The 22,209-nt window shown below is 36.7% G+C and overlaps 3 protein-coding genes across 3 annotated transcripts; 2 read left to right on the plus strand and 1 right to left on the minus strand.

Annotated features, from left to right (window-relative positions):
* The first annotated feature begins 14,388 nt into the window (after window positions 1–14,388).
* LOC145035404 (uncharacterized) lies at window positions 14,389–14,828 on the plus strand. The gene has a single exon (XM_078983948.1). The coding sequence runs from the start codon at window positions 14,528–14,530 to the stop codon at window positions 14,759–14,761; it is 234 nt and encodes a 77-aa protein (XP_078840074.1). The 5' UTR covers window positions 14,389–14,527; the 3' UTR covers window positions 14,762–14,828.
* Window positions 14,829–14,933: 105 nt separating this feature from the next.
* Window positions 14,934–16,244, minus strand: LOC145035368 (F-box protein At5g07610-like). The gene has a single exon (XM_078983917.1). It carries the CDS (start codon window positions 16,242–16,244, stop codon window positions 14,934–14,936), a length of 1,311 nt encoding a protein of 436 aa, XP_078840043.1.
* A 4,479-nt stretch (window positions 16,245–20,723) lies between these two features.
* On the plus strand, window positions 20,724–21,287 carry LOC145033550 (uncharacterized). The gene has a single exon (XM_078982139.1). It carries the CDS (start codon window positions 20,889–20,891, stop codon window positions 21,150–21,152), a length of 264 nt encoding a protein of 87 aa, XP_078838265.1. The 5' UTR covers window positions 20,724–20,888; the 3' UTR covers window positions 21,153–21,287.
* Window positions 21,288–22,209: the final 922 nt, after the last annotated feature.

Here is a 22,209-nt window from a genome sequence, read left to right on the forward strand (position 1 = left end):
AAGGGTTACTATGATGGAACGAGTGTAGTGGAGAAGAAAAATGGAGATGGTGTAAGAGAACGTAGTACCTCTGCTGCGAAAATAAGGACCAAGCAGGAAACTCTTAACTCATGTGAGAAAAGAGTGAGGTAGCTCACGATTAGAATAAATGAGTTAGCCTTATTGGGAAGACAAGGTTTGTGTATACCAGGTCATGAAGGCCATTATTCAAAATCTTATGAGGCTTGAGACACATACAGCAGCATGCTTCTAGGGACACTTAAGTAATTCATCAAATTTATCCCCATAAACGAACACGAACACACAAGAAATTAAAAAATATTTTTGGAGTTTTTGAGATTAAAAAACCAAATGAAAAACCGAACCCGAACGTTCGGTTGGTTTCGGTTCAAGAAAACTTTGAAAAACCGAACCCGAACCTTCGGTTGGTTTCGGTTTAGGAAAATTTTGAAAAACCGAACCCGAACCTTCGGTAGGTTTCGGTTTTGAAGAAATTTTGAGAAACCAAGGAATTTAGACAGACAAGGAAAAAATATTTTTAACACAAGGAAAAACAAAATTGTCCAAGAAATATATAACAGAGAAAGACTACCTTTGAAGTAATGAGCGAGTCAGATAGTTGAACCGAACCCGAACGTTCGGTTGGTTTCGCTTCTTACGTTTGAGGTTGAGAGGTAGTGTGAGGTACTGACTCTGATTCCATCATACCTAGCCCTTGCAATATTTTATTGAATAATGCTTCAGGAAGAGCTTTGGTAAAGACGTCAGCCAGTTGATCAGTGGTTCTTACGAAGTGAACTTCGATGTTTCCATCTTCCACGTGATCTTTGATGAAGTGATACCTCAGTGCTATGTGTTTGGTTTTAGAGTGTTGCACTGGGTTATGACAGATCCTAATTGCACTTTCAGAGTCACAATATAGTGGGATCTTCTTCATATTGAGTCTATAGTCTCGAAGTTGACTTTGGATCCAAATCACTTGTGATGTGCAGGATGCAGCTGCAATGTATTCCGCTTCGGTAGTAGACAACGACACACACATTTGTTTCTTGGATTGCCAGCTGACCAACTTCCCGTCAAGGAATTGACAACCACCAGTTGTGCTTTTACGGTCGAGTCCACATCCTCCAAGGTCAGCATTAGAATAGGCTTGAACGAAGAAGCCTGAGTTGGATGGATACCATAGACCTAAGGAGGTGGTTCGCTTGAGATAGCGTAAGATGTTCTTCACTGCAAGCATGTGAGGTTCGCGTGGGTTTGCCTGAAAGCGAGCACAATAACACACAGAAAACATGATATCAGGTCTGCTAGCAGTTAGATACATCAGTGAGCCTATCATTTGACGATAGAGTGTGATATCGACAGCCGGTTTGTCTAGAGATGGGGTAAGCTTGGTGCCGAATGCCATTGGGACTTTGACTTTTGAGTCTCCCATCATGCCAAACTTTGCTAGGAGAGTCTTCGTGTAAGCTTCCTGATTAATAAAGATGCCTTCGGGTCCCTGTCTTATGTTTAAACCAAGGAAAAAGTTAATAGGACCCATTGAGCTCATTTCAAACTTAGTCTCCATCAGCTTTCTGAATTCAGCTGTTAAGCTGGGATTCGTGGAGCCAAAGATGATGTCATCGACATAAATTTGAACTATCATAAGGTGGTTACCTTCCTTTTTGCGAAAGAAGGTTGGGTCAACCGAACCTTGTTTAAATTTAGACATCTTCAAAAATTTTGTAAGCGTTTCATACCAGGCTCTCGGAGCTTGTTTGAGGCCGTACACAGCTTTATCCAGAATATAGCAATGATTTGGATGCTTTTCGTTCATGAACCCAGGAGGTTGCTCCACACACACAGTTTCTTCGAGTTCTCCATTGAGAAATGCACACTTGACGTCCATTTGGAAAACATCAAAGTTTTTGTGAGCAGCATAAGCCAGAAATATTCTAACAGATTCTAGCCTAGCTACTGGAGCGAAAGTCTCTTCATAGTCTATCCCTTCCTCCTGACAGTATCCCTTTAACACCAGATGAGCCTTGTTCCTTATAACATTACCTTCCTTGTCCATTTTGTTCCTAAAAACCCATTTGAGACCCACAACCGAAGCATCTGGAGGAGTTGGAATGAGGCGCCAGACTTTGTTCCTTTCAAATTCGTTCAGTTCATCCTGCATTGCTTGAACCCAATCAGAGTGATCTAGGGCAGTGTTAACTGTCTTCGGTTCAACTTTTGATACGAATGAGTTAAACATACAAAACTCAACCTTTGAAAATAAGGATGTCTGTTTTGCCTTCAGTTGTGATCGGGTCAGAACCTTTTCAGATACATCACCAACTACTTGAGAGATAGGATGATCTCTGGTCCATTTGATAAGAGGAGGGTAATTCGGATCAAAGGTTGGGTCTAGTTCAACATTAATCATTTCTTCTGGCTCAGATTGGCTATCGTACTCAAGCGTCATATCATTATGTTCCCCCTCAATTGATGAGCTTTGAGAAACATGAGGTGCAGGTGTCTCTTGTGGTGCTGAGCTTCCAGGCGTTGAAGCACCTTCGGTTGGAGAGGTATCATCGGTTGGAGAAGCACCTTTGGGTGATGAAGGACCTTCGGTTGAAGTGGTAGAATTTGGCTCCCCCTGGACTTGTGAGCTTGGCTCCCCCTGGACTTGTGAGCTTGGCTCCCCCTCAACTTGTGAGCTTGGCTCCCCCTCGACTTGTGGGCTTGGCTCCCCCTCGACATGAGCGTTGTTGGAAGGAGAGTCATTAGTGGTCGATCCTACTTCATGCATTCTTCTTGCAGCATCTTCGACAATCTGCTTCATATGATCAACTTTGTTGTCTGCTGCACCTGCTTCGGAGAGTGAAGCTTTCTCTGGTTCGTCAAAGAGCTCCAGAAATGTCTCGTATAAATTGGCGACCGAGACTGTGACCTGGCCAGTTAGAGGAAAGATTTCCCCAGCGGTGTCTTCTTTGGCCTGTAGCTTCTTGACATAGCTATCGTCAAAGGTCACATAGTATGTCTCTTCAATCCTTCTCGAACGCTTGTTTAGGACCCTGTACGCCTTGGATGTGAGCGAGTAACCCAGAAAAATTCCCTCGTCGGCTTTGACATCAAACTTGTTGCGGTGTTCTTTAGAATTAAAGATGAAACACCTTGAGCCGAACACATGGAAAAATTTCACATTGGGCTTTCTGTTGATTAGTATCTCATATGGAGTGAGCGTGAAACGCTTGTTGAGATAGGACCTGTTCTGTGTAAAACAAGCAGCCGAAATAGCGTCAGCCCAAAAATAAAGAGGTAAGGAAGCGAAACTTAGCATAGTTTGGGCAGCTTCACACAAAGATCGGTTTCGTCTTTCGACTATTCCGTTCTGTTGCAATGTGTAGGGAGCTGAGAAATTGTGACTTATTCCCTTTTCTTCAAGAAACTCTTCAAACTCCCTGTTCTTGAATTCGAGACCATTGTTGCTCCTGATGTTGCGGACGACCTTCTTGAGCTGTATTTCAATTTGCTTGATAAACACTTTCAGCTTTTGAGTCGCTTCAGATTTGAGCTTTAGAAAGAATACCCATGTAAATCGTGAAAAGTCATCAACAATAACAAGAATATACTTGCTACCACCGATGCTTTCGATAGATGAAGGACCACACAAATTGATATGAAATAATTCGAGTGGTTCAACAACTTTTGTGTTGATTATAGATGGGTGACTTTGACGACTTTGCTTCCCCATTTCGCATGCAGCACACAAATGATCTTTGTTGAACTTGAGCAATGGAAGACCCCTAACATGACCTCCAGTGACAAGTCGGTTGATATCTTTAAAATTGAGATGAGAGAGTCTTCGGTGCCACAACCAGCTTTCGTCGGATTGAGCTTTTGATAACAAGCATATAGCTGGGTTTCCTTTGATGGGTTTAAGGTTTAAGGGAAACATTTCACCCTTTCGCTCTGACTTGAGAATCACTTTCTTTGTCCTTTTCTCTATGATTTCAGAACCTTCATCATCGAATGAGACTTTGAGACCTGTACCTCCAACAAGCTGAGATACACTAATGAGGTTGTGTTGGAGTCCTTCCACATAAGCCACCTTCCTTATAGTAAAGTCCCCATTTGTTATCATCCTGTATCCCTTTATGGTGCCGAAAGAATTATTTCCAAACTTGACGTTGCCACCATTTGCAAGAGATCTGTATTCCCTAAGCTCCTCTTTCCTCCCTGTCATGTGACGTGAGCATCCACTATCGATGTACCATTCTTCGTCGAACTGCTCGTCACTTATAACCTGCAAAAATTAGGCAGATTTAGGAACCCAAAGTTTCTTGGGTCCACGTGAGCTTTTCATGGGAACTGGAACAGTAAGAGAGATGTCAACTAGATATGTTCGTTTTATAAGAGTTGTTTCATCTTTCTTTTTAATGGTAAAAAATTTTATTTTGTTAGGATTGGGTGTGTTCGGTTTGGACTCTGGTTTGGATTCATTGACCTTCTGCTTCCCTTTTTGTTCAACTGACGAATGAGATTTTTGAGAACAAGCGGAATTAGCTTTAGAGCAAGATGGAGATGAATCGGTGGAAGTAGAAGAATTAGAAGAACGAGAAGAATTAGAATGAGAGGGTTTGGATTGAGAGGATTTCCTGGCTGGAGACTCTAGGTGACCCTTTTGCTTTTGATTGTTGGGGGGACCGACCTTAGAGTCTTGTTTTCTTTTGACTTCAGAACCGAACCTTTGCCTTCGGTTGATATTTTCTCGTGAACCGAACCTTGGCTTTCGGTTGTTGTGACTTTCAGGCTTTCCTACAGGATTGTTTTCATACTTCAGATTCTTGTCTTGGTGTGAGAAATATGCATTCTGGGAATGCCAGAATTGTTTCCTTTCAGAAAGGTTCTTCCTGTATCTATTGTTCCTTTCTCTCTTCCTATTCCTCATCTGTTTAGGTTGATGATGAACATTCGCTTTCGTTTTCGGTGTCTCCTTGGCTGGTTCCTTTTGAACTGCAGGAGTTTTACTTTGAGCCGAAGGAGCAAAGGGAATGTCTGTAGAAGTTCCACTTTGAGCTGAGGGAGTAGAGGTAGCGTGTTCTTTTGCCGAACGATCATCCTCCTGAGGAATATATTTTGTACCACTGGTGCTTGGCTCATCGAAATTATCCGGCTTATTCAAGGGTTCAGGTATGTATCTTCCTTTGCTCTTCCAGGAAGTTCTTTCAGATAAACCAATGGTTTCGTTTGCATTATCTATTGGAGCTTCCCATAAGTACTCATCGCATCCATCAACATTGTCTTCGTTTACAATAGCTGTGAGTTCAGCTGTTTGATGTTCGGTAACTCCTGTCACCTTGTATACTTGATTCGGAGTGGTCCTGACCTTTTGATACACAACTGCTTTCTCAACTAATATCGGGGACTTTTGATGGGACAATCGAGCGAACTCCACTGAATTTTCAGAAATAAGATTCTTGTGGTTTTCGGGTTCGTTTTTAATAAATTCTGAGCAGTCAACCGTGTCCTCTACAGAAATTTCACTCATATTTTCGTCCTCGTTAAGCTCAGATGCATTTTCAACATCAATTTTGTTTTCTGAGCTTACGTTGGCGTTTAAAGAGTCAAATTTTTGCATGGTTTCGGTTCTCAGTTTAAGTCTGTCATTTTCATCCAAAAGGTTTTTAAGCATGTCCTTGTGGTCCTTGGATTTAATGCAAGACTCAATTTTGTCCAGTCCATACATGTAGGTCGGATTGACATCATCAGACGATATCACACTCTCACAATTGTAGGCTTCGGCATCGATTTCATCCTCCTTAAACTCTAGGAAGGGCAAAATCATGCGATGGATCTTTTGGCCTATTTCACAATCCAAGTGAAGCTGAGTAATATTAGAATACAAACGTTTAGCAATTAAACAAAAAACATTCCGCTGTTTTAACAATTTTAAATTGTCTCTTTGCAAATAAATGTTTTCGTCTTTAACTTTAACTAATTCCGACTCCTTTAACTCGATCCACATTCTCCGCTCCTCACTCTTCGATGCCACCCTGCTTAATTGATCAGTTAGGTTAGAATTGGTGACTCGAGTTTGAGTTAAGCTACTATCTAGATGAGAAATTCTTGTATTAACGTTTTTTAGTTCTTTCTCATATGAGGATGGTGGTACTTTGGATGAAATAAAAACAGATTGTACCTTCTTTATTAGTTCATCGAGCTCATTGAACTGTTGGCTAAGTGGTTTGGCCGTAAAGCACATGTCCTCCTGTACCTTCGGTCCATCGCTTCCTCCATCGGTGTTGTATCCCCTCATTTGAGATACGTCAGTCACCATGAAGCATCTTCCTCCACTGCTTTCCTCCTTAGCCACATAAGCCTTTCCATGGGTAGGCTTCCTCACTTCATCGTCTTCTGAGTCGGTAGACCAAACTTCCGTGCTACCGAACTCGTCATTTTTAACCGAACCCTGCACAATGAGAGCATTAATAGAGGGGTTAGCGGTAGACTTCTTCTTTCTCAACTCGTCCAATCTTTTCTGCAACACAGCTTCCTCATCATTTCCATCATCCTTTTCAGCCATCTTCTTAAGGACACAGTCCTTAGCATAGTGGTTTTTCCCACCACAGTAGAAACAGCTTACTCTGGAATCGCCATCCACCTTCGGTTCCTTCTTGTGCTCCTCAGCCTTCGGTTCATTGTTCACCTTTTCAGAGCTGTAACTCCCCTGCCAGTTTCGGTTTTTGTTGCTGGGGAATCTCTTCTTTATGAACCTCTTGGGATTGGACACCATCATGGCATAATCCTCAGACGTGAGATCATATTCCTCCAAGTTGAGGTCTTCATCCTCTATCACAGCTTTACTTTTAGATAGGAGGGCCAACGAACCAAGATTAGAAACGACGTTCTTTTCTTGCACCACAATCTTCTCTTGGGACTTAAGAATACCCACCAGTTTCGCTAAAGAGTATGATTTAAACTGCTCATGAGCTTTGACTGTGGAAACTACTGCTCTCCATTCAGACCTCAGTCCATTCAAGAAAGTAACCTTCTGTTCGATAAGCTTCCTTTCAATATCGTGTTTGATCATCTTGCTGAGAAGATGATTGAAGCGATGAAACGTCTGGGTCACCGTTTCTTCGGCTCCTTGCCTGAATTCTCCAAACTCAGATAAAAGCAAAGTTTGAATGGAATGTTCAAGATCCTCGTCTGTAGAATACAGTTCATGAAGTCTATCCCAAACTTCCTTTGCCGTCGTGCATGAGCTGACCAACCTGAATGTGTCGGACTGAAGGGCGAATCTGATCAACCTTAACGCCTTAATATTGCACTGGAATTTATCCTTTTCATCTTGTGCAATATCCTTCACGTCCTTTAGCAGATCATTGTACTCCTTTTGTGTCTTGATGATTCTGGACGATGCAGAATGAGAAAACGGTCCATTAATGATGGCTTCCCATATGAGGTACCCATTATCCTCCGATCCAATCACGTAGTCTTCAAAGTGATGCGCCCATACTTCATAGTCATGGGTGTATAAGATTGGAATCTTTGTCGTCGAACCGATGCTGTTGGAAATATTAATAAGGTTTGATTGCGTCACGTCCATTATAATCGTAAAAACCTGTTCAAAGATCAGACTTGTAATAAAGCAGATTAGGGCAAAACAATAAATATCAAGATACGTCAATAAAGAGATGACGGCTCAATAAATATTGATGATTGCGGAAAAACCCTAATGGAAATATTTTTCACAGTAAAGATGTGTATTGATTACACAGCCTCCCGCTCTGATACCAATTGTTGAGATTAAACTAACCTTTAATCTACAAAGATCGATTAGATCTTGAACAAGTATATAAACATAAAACAGTATGAACGCAATAATAAGAACAAGTCAAGATGAAATCAAACGTGTCGAATGATTAAACAAAATCCTCAGAAGAGCTCTATTAGGAACATCAACTGTAGAGGATTGGAAGGTTACAAGAACGATTAAAGAAACCTGTTATCGTCTAGATGAATCGCTATTTCGTAGATCTCTGAAAACGTTTTCCTAATATGCATGCAAGCGTAAACTTATATACAAAACATAAAAGGTTCTCGGTTGGACAGGCCCAAACCGGAATACAAAATAACTTATGCTATCGAGCCCAAAAGACGCAATCTTCAAAATAATCTTCAGCCCAACAAGGTGACACACAACTAGCCAAGGGACAAGTACCTGACAGTGCTCTCACAGACCCGAAAATTATAAGAGAAACAACTGAGAAGATTATTTAGCTCCGGGAACAACTAAAGGCTTCAAGAGACAGACAAAAGAGTTATGCGGACAAAAGACGGAAGCCCTTGGAATTTAAGGTCGGGGATCGAGTGCTATTAAAGGTCTCGCCCTGGAAATGGTTAATACGTTTCGGAAAACGTGGGAAACTAAACCCAAGGTATATCGGACCATTCGAGATCCTTGCAAGGATCGGTCCGGTAGCACACAAACTTCGACTACCGCAGGAACTCAATAACATACACCCTACCTTTCATGTGTCAAACTTGAAGAAATGTTTGTCTGATGTGACCCTCATCGTCCCTCTAGACAAAATCAAAATCAACGAGAGTCTCCACTTTATAGAGGAACCAATTGAAGTCATGGATAGGGAAATTAAAATAACAAAACAAAGCCGCATACCCATTGTGAATGTCCGCTGGAATGCAAAACGAGGACCTGAATACACTTGGGAGCACGAAGATCAAATAAAACAAAAGTATCCGCATCTATTTCCCTAATCCACAAATATTTATCTACATTAAATTTCGGGACAAAATTCCCTCTAACGGGAGAATGATGTGACAACTCGATATTTCGAATCAATGTAATGACCTAAAAAGTCAAGAATTATAACCCCTTTTAATATAATGAAATTATTGTCGAAAATAAAATGTTCAAAAGTCATCTACTGGATTTCATAAGTGATAGTTATCATGTCAAGGTTTTCAAAAATATAAAGAACACTAAAATCCAAGTTATAACGAAGAAGTTATGACCAACCTAAGATTCACAACAAAACCGTCAACACCATTAAACGTAAAACGCGAAGTTTTAATAAAACACTTTTTAACCTTAAATATCTAAATGAAAACTATAGATATCATTAAACCATGAACATACATAAAAAGAACGCCCAAATCTGACTTCGTATTGGGAAGATATGATTTTTCGAAGTTTCGGATGTAGCAGTGGACAGCTAAAAGCTCGAAATAGTGATCGGGGGATTTTTGACCGAAACAATCTAAATAAGAATCGAAGACCTCAACAATGGTAGTACAACGGTAAAAGTTTTGTCGAAAACAGACATCGGATAAAGAAGTTACAGATTTTTAACGGACCTTTTGTTTCCTGGCCTGTTAAAAATAATATAATGAAAATAAAGTCAAAATTAACTGACGGTGTCTAAATGAAAGTTGTAGAGTACATTCTCACCTACGCGTGGATATAAAGAACGCGAAAAACAGAGCTTGTACACAAAAGTTATGCAATTTAGAAGTTGGAAAAATCCATTTACGCCCCGCGTACCAGAGGATAGGAGCCTCGTCCCATTGGCCATAGGCTCTCCCATCGGATAGAAGCCCTCCCATCCGAAATGTGTACGAAATGACGTCCCATTACGCCCCGCGTAACCACGTACGCCCAGCGTACCGAGGTGGTTCAGCCCCCCTATAAAAGGGATGCGAGGGTTCCGGGCAAAATTGCTCATTTTCTCTCAATCTCCTACGTTTTTACTCCGTTTTGCGTGCAAGAAATATCCCGAAGCCCCGGTTTCCATACCCAAGTCCCGAAGGAAGTTTTACGCTCCCGAGATTTCCGAAAATCCTGAGAAATCCGCTTTCTCCTGCCAAAGTTCTGTTTGGTTTTCATCTCACCATCTTCACTCTATCAGGTGAGTTCATACCCCTATAACTACGTTTTCAAATGCTTTGTAAATAATTTTATACACTTTTAATGGGGGAAATACAAGTAAACACACGATCATCCTCGTGTGAAAAACATCAATCTATTGCTATACTTTTTGTTATAATCAATCATATGTGATTTATAACTACCATATGAAAACATTCTCATACAACATACCATGATAATACTTTGTCTTTTTGGAATGAAACATGTTGTTATATAAATATCAAACAATTTATTTATATTTTGAGTAAAAATGTTCAATAATGTTATACTTTACATACAAAGTCGACACTACACTAGGGTTTACCATACAAACAAAACATACTTTTTGAAAAATTATAATAGGTATAGTTTACTAAATATTCATGAGATTTTACATACTATAAGTACTATATCACGGAAATACTTTCATATACAAGAACAAATGAACTTTTCATATGTAAATCTATTTGATACTAAGTTACGTGAGGCATTCAACTTCACGTACGTTCAAGTATGCAATTAAAGTCCTATATTATATACCATAATCTCTTGTAGGGAGAGAGTGATATTTGTGTATAGATCTATATGGGATTGACAATCCCGCACCTAAACTGTTAGCTACAGTTAGACCTGCAGCTCTGGAGTGACAAAACGTCATAGCATTCCAATGCCTGAAGAATGTTGTTACAAGCAGTCTAGGTCAATAGCTTGGTTATAAAATTCACATGGAGTATTAAAAACACGATGATTTACGTGGTTATCAACTGTCTTAGTGATTTTATACATACCTAAATCTGTTATTCTAGGCATGAAAAACTACTAATGCATTACAATTTTGGAACTTTTAAACTACCAACACACTCATGGAAAATATTGGATTTTTCATAAACAAACTCAGTGATTTTATACCAAACTTACAAATTTTATACATAAATGCTTATGAACTCACCAACTTAATTGTTGACACTCTTTCAAAACTACTTGTATTTTTCAGGGATTTAGTAATATAGGTAAACCCTAGCTTTTGGAGAAGTGACGCTAAGGCGTTAGTTTAAAACTAATTTTGCCATTATATTGTAATTTGTTTTGAACAAGTATCATTCAACAATGTAACTTTTAAATTATATATATGATGGTTGTTTTACTTTCTTTACTATGTATTCAACCGTTACGATACTATATGAAGTCATCCGCCCTCGAACGATTCCACCATTCTGGTTTGGGGGTGTGACATATTCAAAGAGATGTAGACTGATAGTCTAAGATACTTTAATGCTTATTTATGTTTATGTTTTGTATCAGTTATGACATCCTAAGCTTTTATAAATCAATGAAAAACATTCCTTAGGAAATAGTTTTACGGGACCAAATTCTTCATTTATAAATAAACTTTGTTTCAAATAAGCATTAATAAAAAGATTTAAAATGGTTGTAAAAATGGGGATATCTTAGATTGTGACTAAAAACCTCTGGAGGACCCTTGGAAGATTAGAAATCATTTGGAGTTCAAGCATTGAAGAGATTTAGAAGAAGAAGAACATTTAATCATTCAGTTGGCTACTGTTTACTATATATTATCTAGCTAAATCAGATGTATTGCTTGTTTTTGCATTAATCATGGGATAATCACCCTATACTTTCCTTTGGTAATGATGAACCCTTAACGTATGTGTTGATTTCAAATTTATGGATCTTTTTTGCTGGTTGTACTAGTGTTTGATAAATCAAAATCCTTACCTGTTGAAGTTCTAGCTTATATTGCTTATTTTACAAGTTTCATGTAGGAGATGATCATTTTGTTTGCATAAATTTGTTATCTAGTTTTTTTATGAACATTAAATAATTAGATCTAGTGATGAACAAATCCTAGAGTTAGTTGAATAAAATTTAGCTACTTTGATTGTGTTAGAGAGAAAAGTTAATCCATAATTTGTGCTTGATTTACTTGTCTTGATCTTTGATTGGGAATTCATTGTCAAATTCACATTTATATGAAATTTGTGTCCAACTTGTGTTTGATTATTGCATTGTGGTTCATAAATTAGCAAAACAAAAATGAGGAATCGGAACTAAACGGAAGTCTCTTTAATCTTGAATTAAAATTGTTTTCTTTGCTTGGTTAGCCTTAATAGTTACTTAACTTATAGTTGTTTGATTTAAGTTGTTGGTCTTGCAAAATTAGTAACCCCCCCCCCCCCACCGAATTTAAAATTATTTTATTTGTTTCACTTTTAGTGGTTATTTTATTAATTAAATATCGTTGTTGGTGTTTGATACCCAAAAATAAGATAATCTATCGTATAAAGTCAATTTAATGAGCATTTTAAACTCCAAATCCATTCCATGTAACTTTATAATGCTAATGTGGTTATGTTTAATCTTTATATACCAACTACGCATTTCATCTCATTCAACTATTCCATTCAAGCATGCATTGTATATTTAAGGCTAAGCACCACAATAACACCGTGCTTTAATTTCTCAACATGACTAGACTTTTACATGTGGAATCTATTTGATTTCCCATCTTTGTTTAGTTATTAACACTCATTTTTACAAATTAAGATTATTTGAATCCATCAATGTCACTCTTCATATTTTTAAGATTAAAACCGTTTAACTACAAATTACATTGTTTCATCTACACCTCACAACTTATCAAAAAAATATATTACTAAGTACGTTTCTAAAGATAATAATGTCTCTGGAAAATTTGCTCCTCACTATGGACGCTCCATTTGAGGAACGTTGATTCAATCGATCTCTACTCAATATCAACAATACTTCTTCACTTCACAAAAATTTGGTCGTCTCCTCTCATCTTTTCTGGAACTCAAGTATTGGATATTCACTCAAACTTCGAACACTCATAACTTCGTTTCAACTATGTTTTAGGCGATCTTTATATGCACGGAAAATTATTGACGAGCCCCACAACCCTATCTAATTCCATTTGACTTAAAACATACCAAAATAAGATTATTAATTTATGCAAGAAGTCTGAAGCATCACTTTTCCTATTTTACCATTGGCTCCAAAATACAATTCAATGGCTTAGATCACTTAACATGTTAAGATCGCTACTAGTCCAACCATACTCAACAAAGATTCCATTTTCTAAAACTAATTGCTGGTAGAAGTGATTACTCATCGCCTTGTATGTTAGCATACAATTTCTTCTTTTACCGAGATTGGGTTTGCATCCCAACAATCCTCCCCTCAAACCCAAGTTCCGCCCTTGACCTCCCCTCAATAATAGTTTATCAGATCCAATCATTTTTCATACCGCTGATACACCGGGGACATGCTCACCTGATATGGGCCATCTGGAAGACTTACAAGGCTTCAAGATCAATTTCGTTGGACCGGGAATTACCAACTGCCCCGACCATATCATCGAGCTATGACTGTAGCTCTGATACCAGTTGTTAGGATCGCTACTAGTCCAACCATGTCAACATAGAAAAACAACGAAATTTCATTTTTTAAAACCAATTGGTGATAGAAGAAATTATCCATTGCTTTATATGTTAGCATACAATTTCTTCTTTTACCGATGTTAGATTGAGTTTGCATCCCGACATTATCATCATCCGGTAGAGTTTAAACTTTATTTCCTTAAAGCTCAAGGCCTTCACACGATCAAATTATGGTCTAAAATCCCGAAATTAGAAACTTCCTGAAACAAGATGTTACACTTTGACTAGTCCACACTAACCCCCACCACTCACTCTGAAACTAAAGCCTTTTTTTTTTATCAAGGTCATCAAATTATAACAGATTACTTCGTTTTACAATTTTTTTTTGAAACGAAAACAATTTGGTGGAAATCTCACCATAATATTTCAATAGTGATCTTGAGTTCAAGCTCCCCAAGAGGATTTTCTTACATGACCTGACAAGATTTTGTTATTTCAATATTTTGTATTAAATTATGGATAAAATAAAAAATGGATAACATTAATCTCATCGTTACTATTTGCAACTATAGGCCGAAAAGTTGAAAGGAAAACCAATGTTCACTTTGGTAAAACCATTGGCGTACACACACCAACCAACTAAATCATAAATTTGATGTTTTTAAGAAAAAACAATAATCCAAAACAAAATTTGTGTTCATAACAGAAAACAACAAACAAAACATTATCTACTTACATCATACCCGTACCAAGCCTATCACCAACTTGCACACAATGAAAAACCACCAGCTTCTCCCACCATACCTCGGCCTCCATAGCTTCATCCTTAAACCCATCCACCCCGGACTTTTAAAATTACCAAAATACCCCTCTCAAACTTAAAGGCAATCACTCAATCATGTGTCCCCCATTCAAAAAGCAAATCATCTTCCGTACTAATGCAATCAACACCCTCCACTTAAATCCTCACAAATGGCCCAGGGGTATTATCGACAATTGACATCGAAAGAAAAAAAGATATAAAACCTTCCAAAACAAAATCGCTTTTCCAATCCACACCCAGTTTTGCAAAAAACATGGTGCTCTTATTCTATCTCATGCAGCCTCTATTTATACTACAAAGTTGAATTCCCAAATCCCAATTCATATCATCCAATTACATTTGAAACCCATTCGATTTCAAAGTTAACAAGAATCAAGAAACATGAGTTCAACAACCAGAGCATGGGTGGTGGCCGGAACAGTTGGATTGGTGGAGGCGATAAAAGATCAAGGCTTTTCCCGGTGGAACTACACCATCAGAACCATCCACCACCATAGCAAACCCAACCTCCGATCATTCTCTCAGCCCAAGAACAAGAAGTCATCTGATAAAGCAAGAGAGTCTGAAGAGTCTTTGAGAAAAGTCATGTACTTGAGTTGTTGGGGTCCTAATTAACTAAAATTCTAGTTTATGTTCCTTTAATTAGACTGTGTATATGATATATTAGTATAGATTTACAACATTCTTGGAGATTAGTGCATCCATTAATGAAATACCAACAAATTACTTCAATAAATGCTCAAATTTTAACGTTTTTACATATACGATATATTAAAAGTACAATACCTCAGACACCAGCGAGGGAAGGGATGAAATGAAAACAGCTTCCATTGATGAAACGACGATTCTCACGTGTAAAGTCAGAGAGTTGAAAGATGGTCTTTGGGAAGAAGCCTCCATGAACACACCTACGACTCTCAGTTGTGAAATCACGAAGCTGGGAGATTGTGTTTACCACGAACTTGTATTGTATAAGTTTCCCGGGAAGCTCGAGAACTATAAATGAATCCTCTTCTCTTCCTCCAAGAACAAGCGATTGCACCATAAAATGAAGCCCTAGGCGAGTCAGCATGCTTGGGTAAACCCTAATAACTTCTTCAAGGTCGACATGATACTTGATTGACCACTCGGAATAGTCTTTTTTAATCTCGTAAACATTCAACCTTCTGAACCTACAGCAACGCACAACAAGAAGCATACCTTCACGAGATTCTGCTAAAAACTCATCGAGAATTGTGCCATAGACGGTGGTGTCAGGTGTATCTATGTCGATGTAATGAAGTTGCTCTGAATCTAGCTTCAGATATACGAGCCGATTCGGAAAGCTCATCCAGTGAATGGCGTTGTGTCCGTAAACACCTCGATCTAGATCTACCAAATCGTCTGTACTTTCGTTTGAGATCTTCCATTTGCCGGATTCTGATGAGTAAATCTCGATCATCATGACTCTGTACATGTAATTGCATACGACTTTGTAATGAGATGATTTTGATGAATCGAAAGCTAATGTCATACAGCAAATACCATCCGGATTGAAATTGTTTAGTTGTGGAAGCGTGGTAAATCGATTGGTTGTGGGATTGTAAACGTAATACTTTTGAAAATCGTTGGCGCAGAGGAGTAAACCATTGCAAGATTGTAAAATCTTAATAGAACCTGAGTCAAAACGGAGGGTCGTAAATGGAGGTCTGTTGACCAAATTCCCGAAATCCATTGGCACGTAATGATATTTATAACGAGCGTCCCAACCTTCAAAAAAGAGACCAGAAGGGGGATCGGGGTTAGGGTTTCGGAGGAGACAGAAACTGGAGCTTTTTATGAACAAGTTCCACTGTTTCGATACGGACGTTAATTGTATGAGTGAAATCACCGGTAACCGGAGAAAAATCTCGGTTAAAAGATCTTCGCTACAAGCAATGAGATCAGCAGCAGATGAATTTGAAGATGAAGGACCGGAAGTTGAATTGGCTTTTACATTTCCTGTATCCGTTGGCCTTATGAATGTTAGGATTCTTTCGTTGGTCTCAGCTTCCAACGCCGTGGTAACCGTCTCCGGTGACATAGAAGTTTCCGGCGAACCTCCAACGAGGGGTTCCATGAGAATTGAGAAACGCACAAAAACGGAAGGGTGCAGAATTCTTTTGGCGCCTCTTTAATTGTGAAATTTGAACGCCTCGTATTTAACTCAAATGGGGGGTTTAATTTCAAAGTTTTTAAGTTTTACTGCGTTAGATTGTATTTGATCACAAAATAGTCCCCCTATTATTGCTTGATTAGCAGTTTCGTTCCAAGACCCAAGTTCAATAATCTTTTTTCGTAGATGTCAGTTTAGTTGTAATTCGTCTCTAAAATTAACATATTTTAGTCGGTTAACCTAGTTAAAATAACCATTATGCCCTCCAATTTATATTTATATTTAATTCATATTTTCTTGAACAGTGTTTTGGTGCAACAGAGAGTGGCTTCCGATAGGACATGTATGCCAAAACACCTAACAAACTTGAGTTCCATCCCTCCCCACCCAAAGAGATAACAAGAGCATCCTTAGCAACCAAGTTTCTCATTAAAGTGTTTCACTGCTTTGGATACAAATAGAATTCGACACCATTCTTCCAGAAACATTTGGAAGCGAAAACTAGAATGTGCATATGCCCAATTGAACTAGACCTCATTGGCATTTTTATTTAATTATTAATATTTCTAATAATTATAATTTCTATTTTATTTATAAGAAGTTATGGAAACCCATAGAAAATATTTATGTTTTGTTAATTTTTTAAAATTCAAACATTTTAAGGTTACATAAAACAATCAAATGGTTAAACCAAACAAATTCTAATTATAACAATTTTATAAATTTAAAGTTTTATGTAATTATTTAAAAAAAAAATAAGAGTCTCCTTTATGTGATAAAAATTATTTTTAAACTAAACAAAAATATGAACTATTATTAATTTAATCTTTATATAATAGGATAATAACTTTGTAGCCAGAATTATTAGTTATGTATATATTTAGTTATTTTATCTTTTTTTTTTCTTATATAATAAGTTACACTTATATTTTTGTTCAATAAATATAATTGTCAGTTATAATTGATTTACATGCTCAATAAACATCATTAAACCTACATTTGTTGTTCAAAAAATATCATTGAACTCATAATTTTGTATATGATTTACCATTAAATTAATTTTTGTACATATTTAAACTCTTTCATCTTTTTTAACAATCATCGGTATATGGTTATCTTCTCCAGACAATACATATTAATGTGAATACACCTAGATATCTATATGTAGAAAATAAAAATCGTCGCCGGTTAACCCAAATGGCCACAATGAAGCTTCACATTCATTCTTACTTACAACATGTCCGATCGATAGACAATATAGTTTTTCTTTCTTACTGTTGCTCATGTTTTTGTCAGCATCAAACATACAATGTCTATGACCTTCACAGATTGAGATATGGCTCTCTAGTTCAATCTCCATTGTGTACTAACGAACTCAACCAGAACAAACTTGACATCAAAAAACATAACTTAATTGTTCTTTGTCAAGTAATAAAATGTGATTTTTGTTGCGTGAGGTCGACAATGGTGGTGGGAGTGGATGGGATTGTTGATCAGCGAAAATAATGATATTGTAAAATGACCAAAAAGAATGGTTTGTTCAAAAAAAATGACCAAAAAATTAAGTTTTCAAAAAATAACCACGACTTCTACGGAGAAAGGATTTAGCAGTGAGAGGGCATCTATTTAATAGATATAAAATTAATAATGTATTTCCCTATTTTTTTTCTTATATAATTATAGTTTTATATTGTAACGATATATATTTTTGTAAGGTAGTGATAATATCGCCGCATGGCTGACTCCAGAGTCTAGTGGGGAATTTAGCAGTCGAATTGGTTGAAAAAACCAGTAGTTTTTTCCAAGTGGTAGCCTCCTGTTTTTATCCATACAGGGCCGGCCCGTGGGCATGGGCAAGCTGGGCGACCGCCCCGGGCCCCCAAATGCTATAAGGCCCTAATTTTTAACTTGTTATTTTGGTTATATATTAACAGCCCATTACTTTTTAGCCTATTGGACTATTTCAAACCCTAATACTCTGATCAGGAACTAATCCAAAAGATGGAGCGTGGGAGAGAACGAGACTTACCTGACACAAGTCCTAATTCCAAGGCGTCGTAACTCTTCAACAATCAGATTTCTATAGAAAATCCAAACATTGCCATGGAAAATCCAAACGACGTCTTCTCCAATAGCAAGAGTTAAAGATCATTCTTCTATTTCTTATTCAAGATTTCAAGTTAATCGTTTTCTTTCATTCTTTTCTGATTTTCTGAATTCGTCCACAACAACCGTTAGTGAATCGAATGTTATTTTAGAATTGAAAGACTGATTGTGTCTCGTTCTTTTCACGATTTCAGAAAAATAGGAAACTCTATTGTTTCCCTTCTTGTTGTCGATTTCCTTTTTCTGATATAGCACCAATGGGAAGTTAATAACGTTATTTGATTTATTTTAGGAATCTGGCCTAGAGGTTTTAATCGAGAGTTCTAGTCACTGCCTTAAATTGGATTTCTTTCTTAATTTCTAGAAATTTGAAGGTTCGGTTTTCAGAATCGACTGTTAGAGGTGAAATTGATTTCTGATAATATGACTGTGAATCTCTGTATATTTTATCGCTCTTGAAATTTCTTATGAAATTCTATTTTTATGAGGCTGTTCAAGTTAGAGACATAATCAAATGTTAATATTTTTGTATTAGAGACAGTTCTTGAACTTTATTGCTTAATTTCGATTTGTAATGTTAATATTCTTATTTTTGATTTATGAATGGTACTCATTTTTATTTCTATTTCTATGTTTTTGATATGTATATAATTTTCTGTTGTTGAATAGTTTTTTCAACTACTTCCAGGTTATTAACAACAACAAGTATTATGGATTTAAGCAATTCACCTAACAACTTTTTGTCGATGATAAATCTACTTCAGTTGGAGGTCAACAACTTATGTACATGAACAAAGCTGAACAAAGTTAATGAAAAAACAAAGGGGATGAGACTTTAGTATTTTTGTACTTCTAATAGCATTGTATTTTTAGTTTTCCCCATTCTATTGTGTACGAAGTTAAATGTATTGTTATGTATGTATAAAGTAGTGTAATATATAAATACATAAAATTTTCGAATGGACCCCATTTTTTATTTTGCCCCGGGCCTCCAATCGTCTTGGCCCGCCCTGTATCCATAAAACCAGGAGCTCTTTTACTCCTTGTACTCTTTCCTTCTAAACTCTATTTAAACCCATCCTTACATTTTCCAAATCATCGCAATCAAAAATCTCTGATAGAAAAAACGCATTTGATTTCAGCATCTCCAAGTTTCCGAAAGCATGAGTTCAGGAAACAAAGTATGGATGGTGGCCGGAACTGTAGGATTGGTGGAGGCGCTCAAAGATCAAGGCTTTGCAAGGTGGAATACCACCATCAGGTCCATCCACCACCACGCCAAGTCCAATCTCCGATCAATCTCCCACACCAAGAACCTGTCACAGCCGGCGGCCATGGCTTCAAGCAGAGCCATGGAAGAGAAAGCAAAGCAATCAGAGGAGTCACTCAGAAAAGTCATGTACTTGAGCTGTTGGGGTTCCAACTGATAATATAAATCTATTTTTTAGCTGTTTTAGGTAGATAGATACGGAAAATCTGTACATGTAATTATGAATGATGTACAACCTTCAATGGAGAAAAGAAAGAAAGAATTTGATCATATATTATGAATCCAGTATTCAAGTTTTGTAAATTTACTTGTTGGAAGATTAAGATTTGATTTAGTTGCGCTTATGTTCTCATTTGTGTGACTTTTTCATTTATAAAGGCCGTTCGTATAATCATTACATGTTAATAATTTCATTTTGTATATTTGTTTTATGTACATTCGATCGAGTCACCTGGAAAAATCAAAAGCATATGTTTTGAAGACCCAAACAGTTAAGCGGGTTCCCATTGCAAAATCGACTCAGTTAAGTTGTCAAGTAGGATGTTACCTTGTTTTCGAGCCTATAAATGCTTTGTTATCTTTTTGTATATACTTGTAAATATATTGGTATTTGAAGCCATTAGAAATGTTTAATTTCTAATAGATAATGTTAGGAAAATTAATCACTTTCATAGTGTTTTATCAATATAAATCACTTTCATATAAATTATATATAAAACTACTAATGATCAAATATTATATAAAAAATATAATTTGTTTTTATGACATGGTTATAGCAAGTTGGTAACTAAACAGGCTATTGTCAAAATGATAGGTTTTAAATATAAAAAAATTAAATACCATTGTATATACACACAAACATAATTCATTATGTTATCAAAGTATTTTGTTTGGTTTTGTATAGTACATCCACTTCCTGCTTACGTCATGCAACACTTGGATATTATCCATTGTTAATTAGAAAAGATTTGGAAAGAGAAGCCTATTTGTTAGTTGGCGTTCGAAGGGCACATTTGACAATTCACTACCATAAAACCATTGGCTCTTCCAAGTCTCTGGCCTCCTGTTTTTACCACTAAAGTTGGGGGTTTCTCTCACTCTCTCCATCTCTATTTAAAACCAGTCTTCTCTTTCCCTAACTCATATCCATTAAACAAATCCCTAATACCATTCAAACTAGAAAACTCCTTTCCATTTTAGCATCATAAAACAGTCGGAAACTTAAAGAAAAGATGAGTTCCACAAGCAGAGTATGGATGGTGGCAGCAACTGTCGGATTGGTGGAGGCACTCAAAGATCAAGGCTTTGCACGATGGAACACCACCATCAGGGCAGTCCACCACCACGTCAAGTCCAATCTCCGATCAATTTCTCAGACCAAGAAGTTGTCTTCGCCGGCGGCCATGGCTTCAGGCGGAGGCGTAGAAGAAAGGGCGAAGCAATCAGAGGAGTCGTTGAGAAAAGTCATGTATTTGAGCTGTTGGGGTCCCAATTGATCAAACCCCTTGCAACTGTTAGTGATTTTAGCGTTTTAGACACTAGATGAAATGTAAATGTAATTATGCATTGTGTATAACATTTATAATGAAGTGAAAGTCGTTATTATGAAAGAGAAATTAAATTGCCTTCTACTTTTTACTCCTACAATTATTCCTACCCACTAAAATTATAACAAATCATCATTCAATTTAATTGTATTTGATATATTCCTAATATAGTCTTAATCATTTAGTTTAAAAAATATGGAAAGATGACATTTATCATAATTTTATTGGGTAGGCATATTTGTAGGCATAAAAAGTAGGAATCAATTTAATTTCTCATTATGAAAATACAACCTAATTTTGTGTCATGATTTGATGTTATTCCAAAATATACATTATTCCTTATAGAAACATTTACACCGAGGCCTAAAAGTGTTAAATTTGGAAAACCAAATATTAAATTATACATTGGGTTGACCAATATAATAACAATAGGTCGATTTCATTTTCGATTTTATTTTCTTTTATAGAATCTTACTTTCTGTTATTTATTTATAACATTGTATTAATGACAAATCTACCATATTAAAATTATATCATTTATATAAAGTTTTTTCTTTGTATGTATTACGTTGTAAGTTGCCTAAAATATAATTAGGTAATGAAAATGTTTTAAAACCATTTTTATAAAGTCTTATACTATTAATTTAAATGGATGTACATTATAATTTCTTGCATTTAGTTTATATTTTACAAATCTTAGATAATACTCGGCCGATAGAAGAGTTGGTTGACATCCCACTTGCTACTTCTTTTTATTATAACATCTCAGTGCCTATCTAACTTCTTTCTACCATAACATTGTATTTTTCCATTACAACAACCAAAAGCAAAGTAAAATTGTTTAGAGTTGCCAATAATATCAATAAATGGTTATGTTTGTTGGTCGGGCAATTAATGAGAAATTAAATGGGCAAATTCTATTTTCTTTCATAACATCAAACATAGATAATTTTGTTGCAATTATTTGTAAAAAGTTAAGTACATTGCCATTATTGGATAAAAATAT

This window comes from Lactuca saligna, chromosome 3, assembly GCF_052625555.1.
Source record: "Lactuca saligna cultivar CGN05327 chromosome 3, ASM5262555v1, whole genome shotgun sequence".
Classification (NCBI taxonomy): domain Eukaryota; kingdom Viridiplantae; phylum Streptophyta; class Magnoliopsida; order Asterales; family Asteraceae; genus Lactuca; species Lactuca saligna.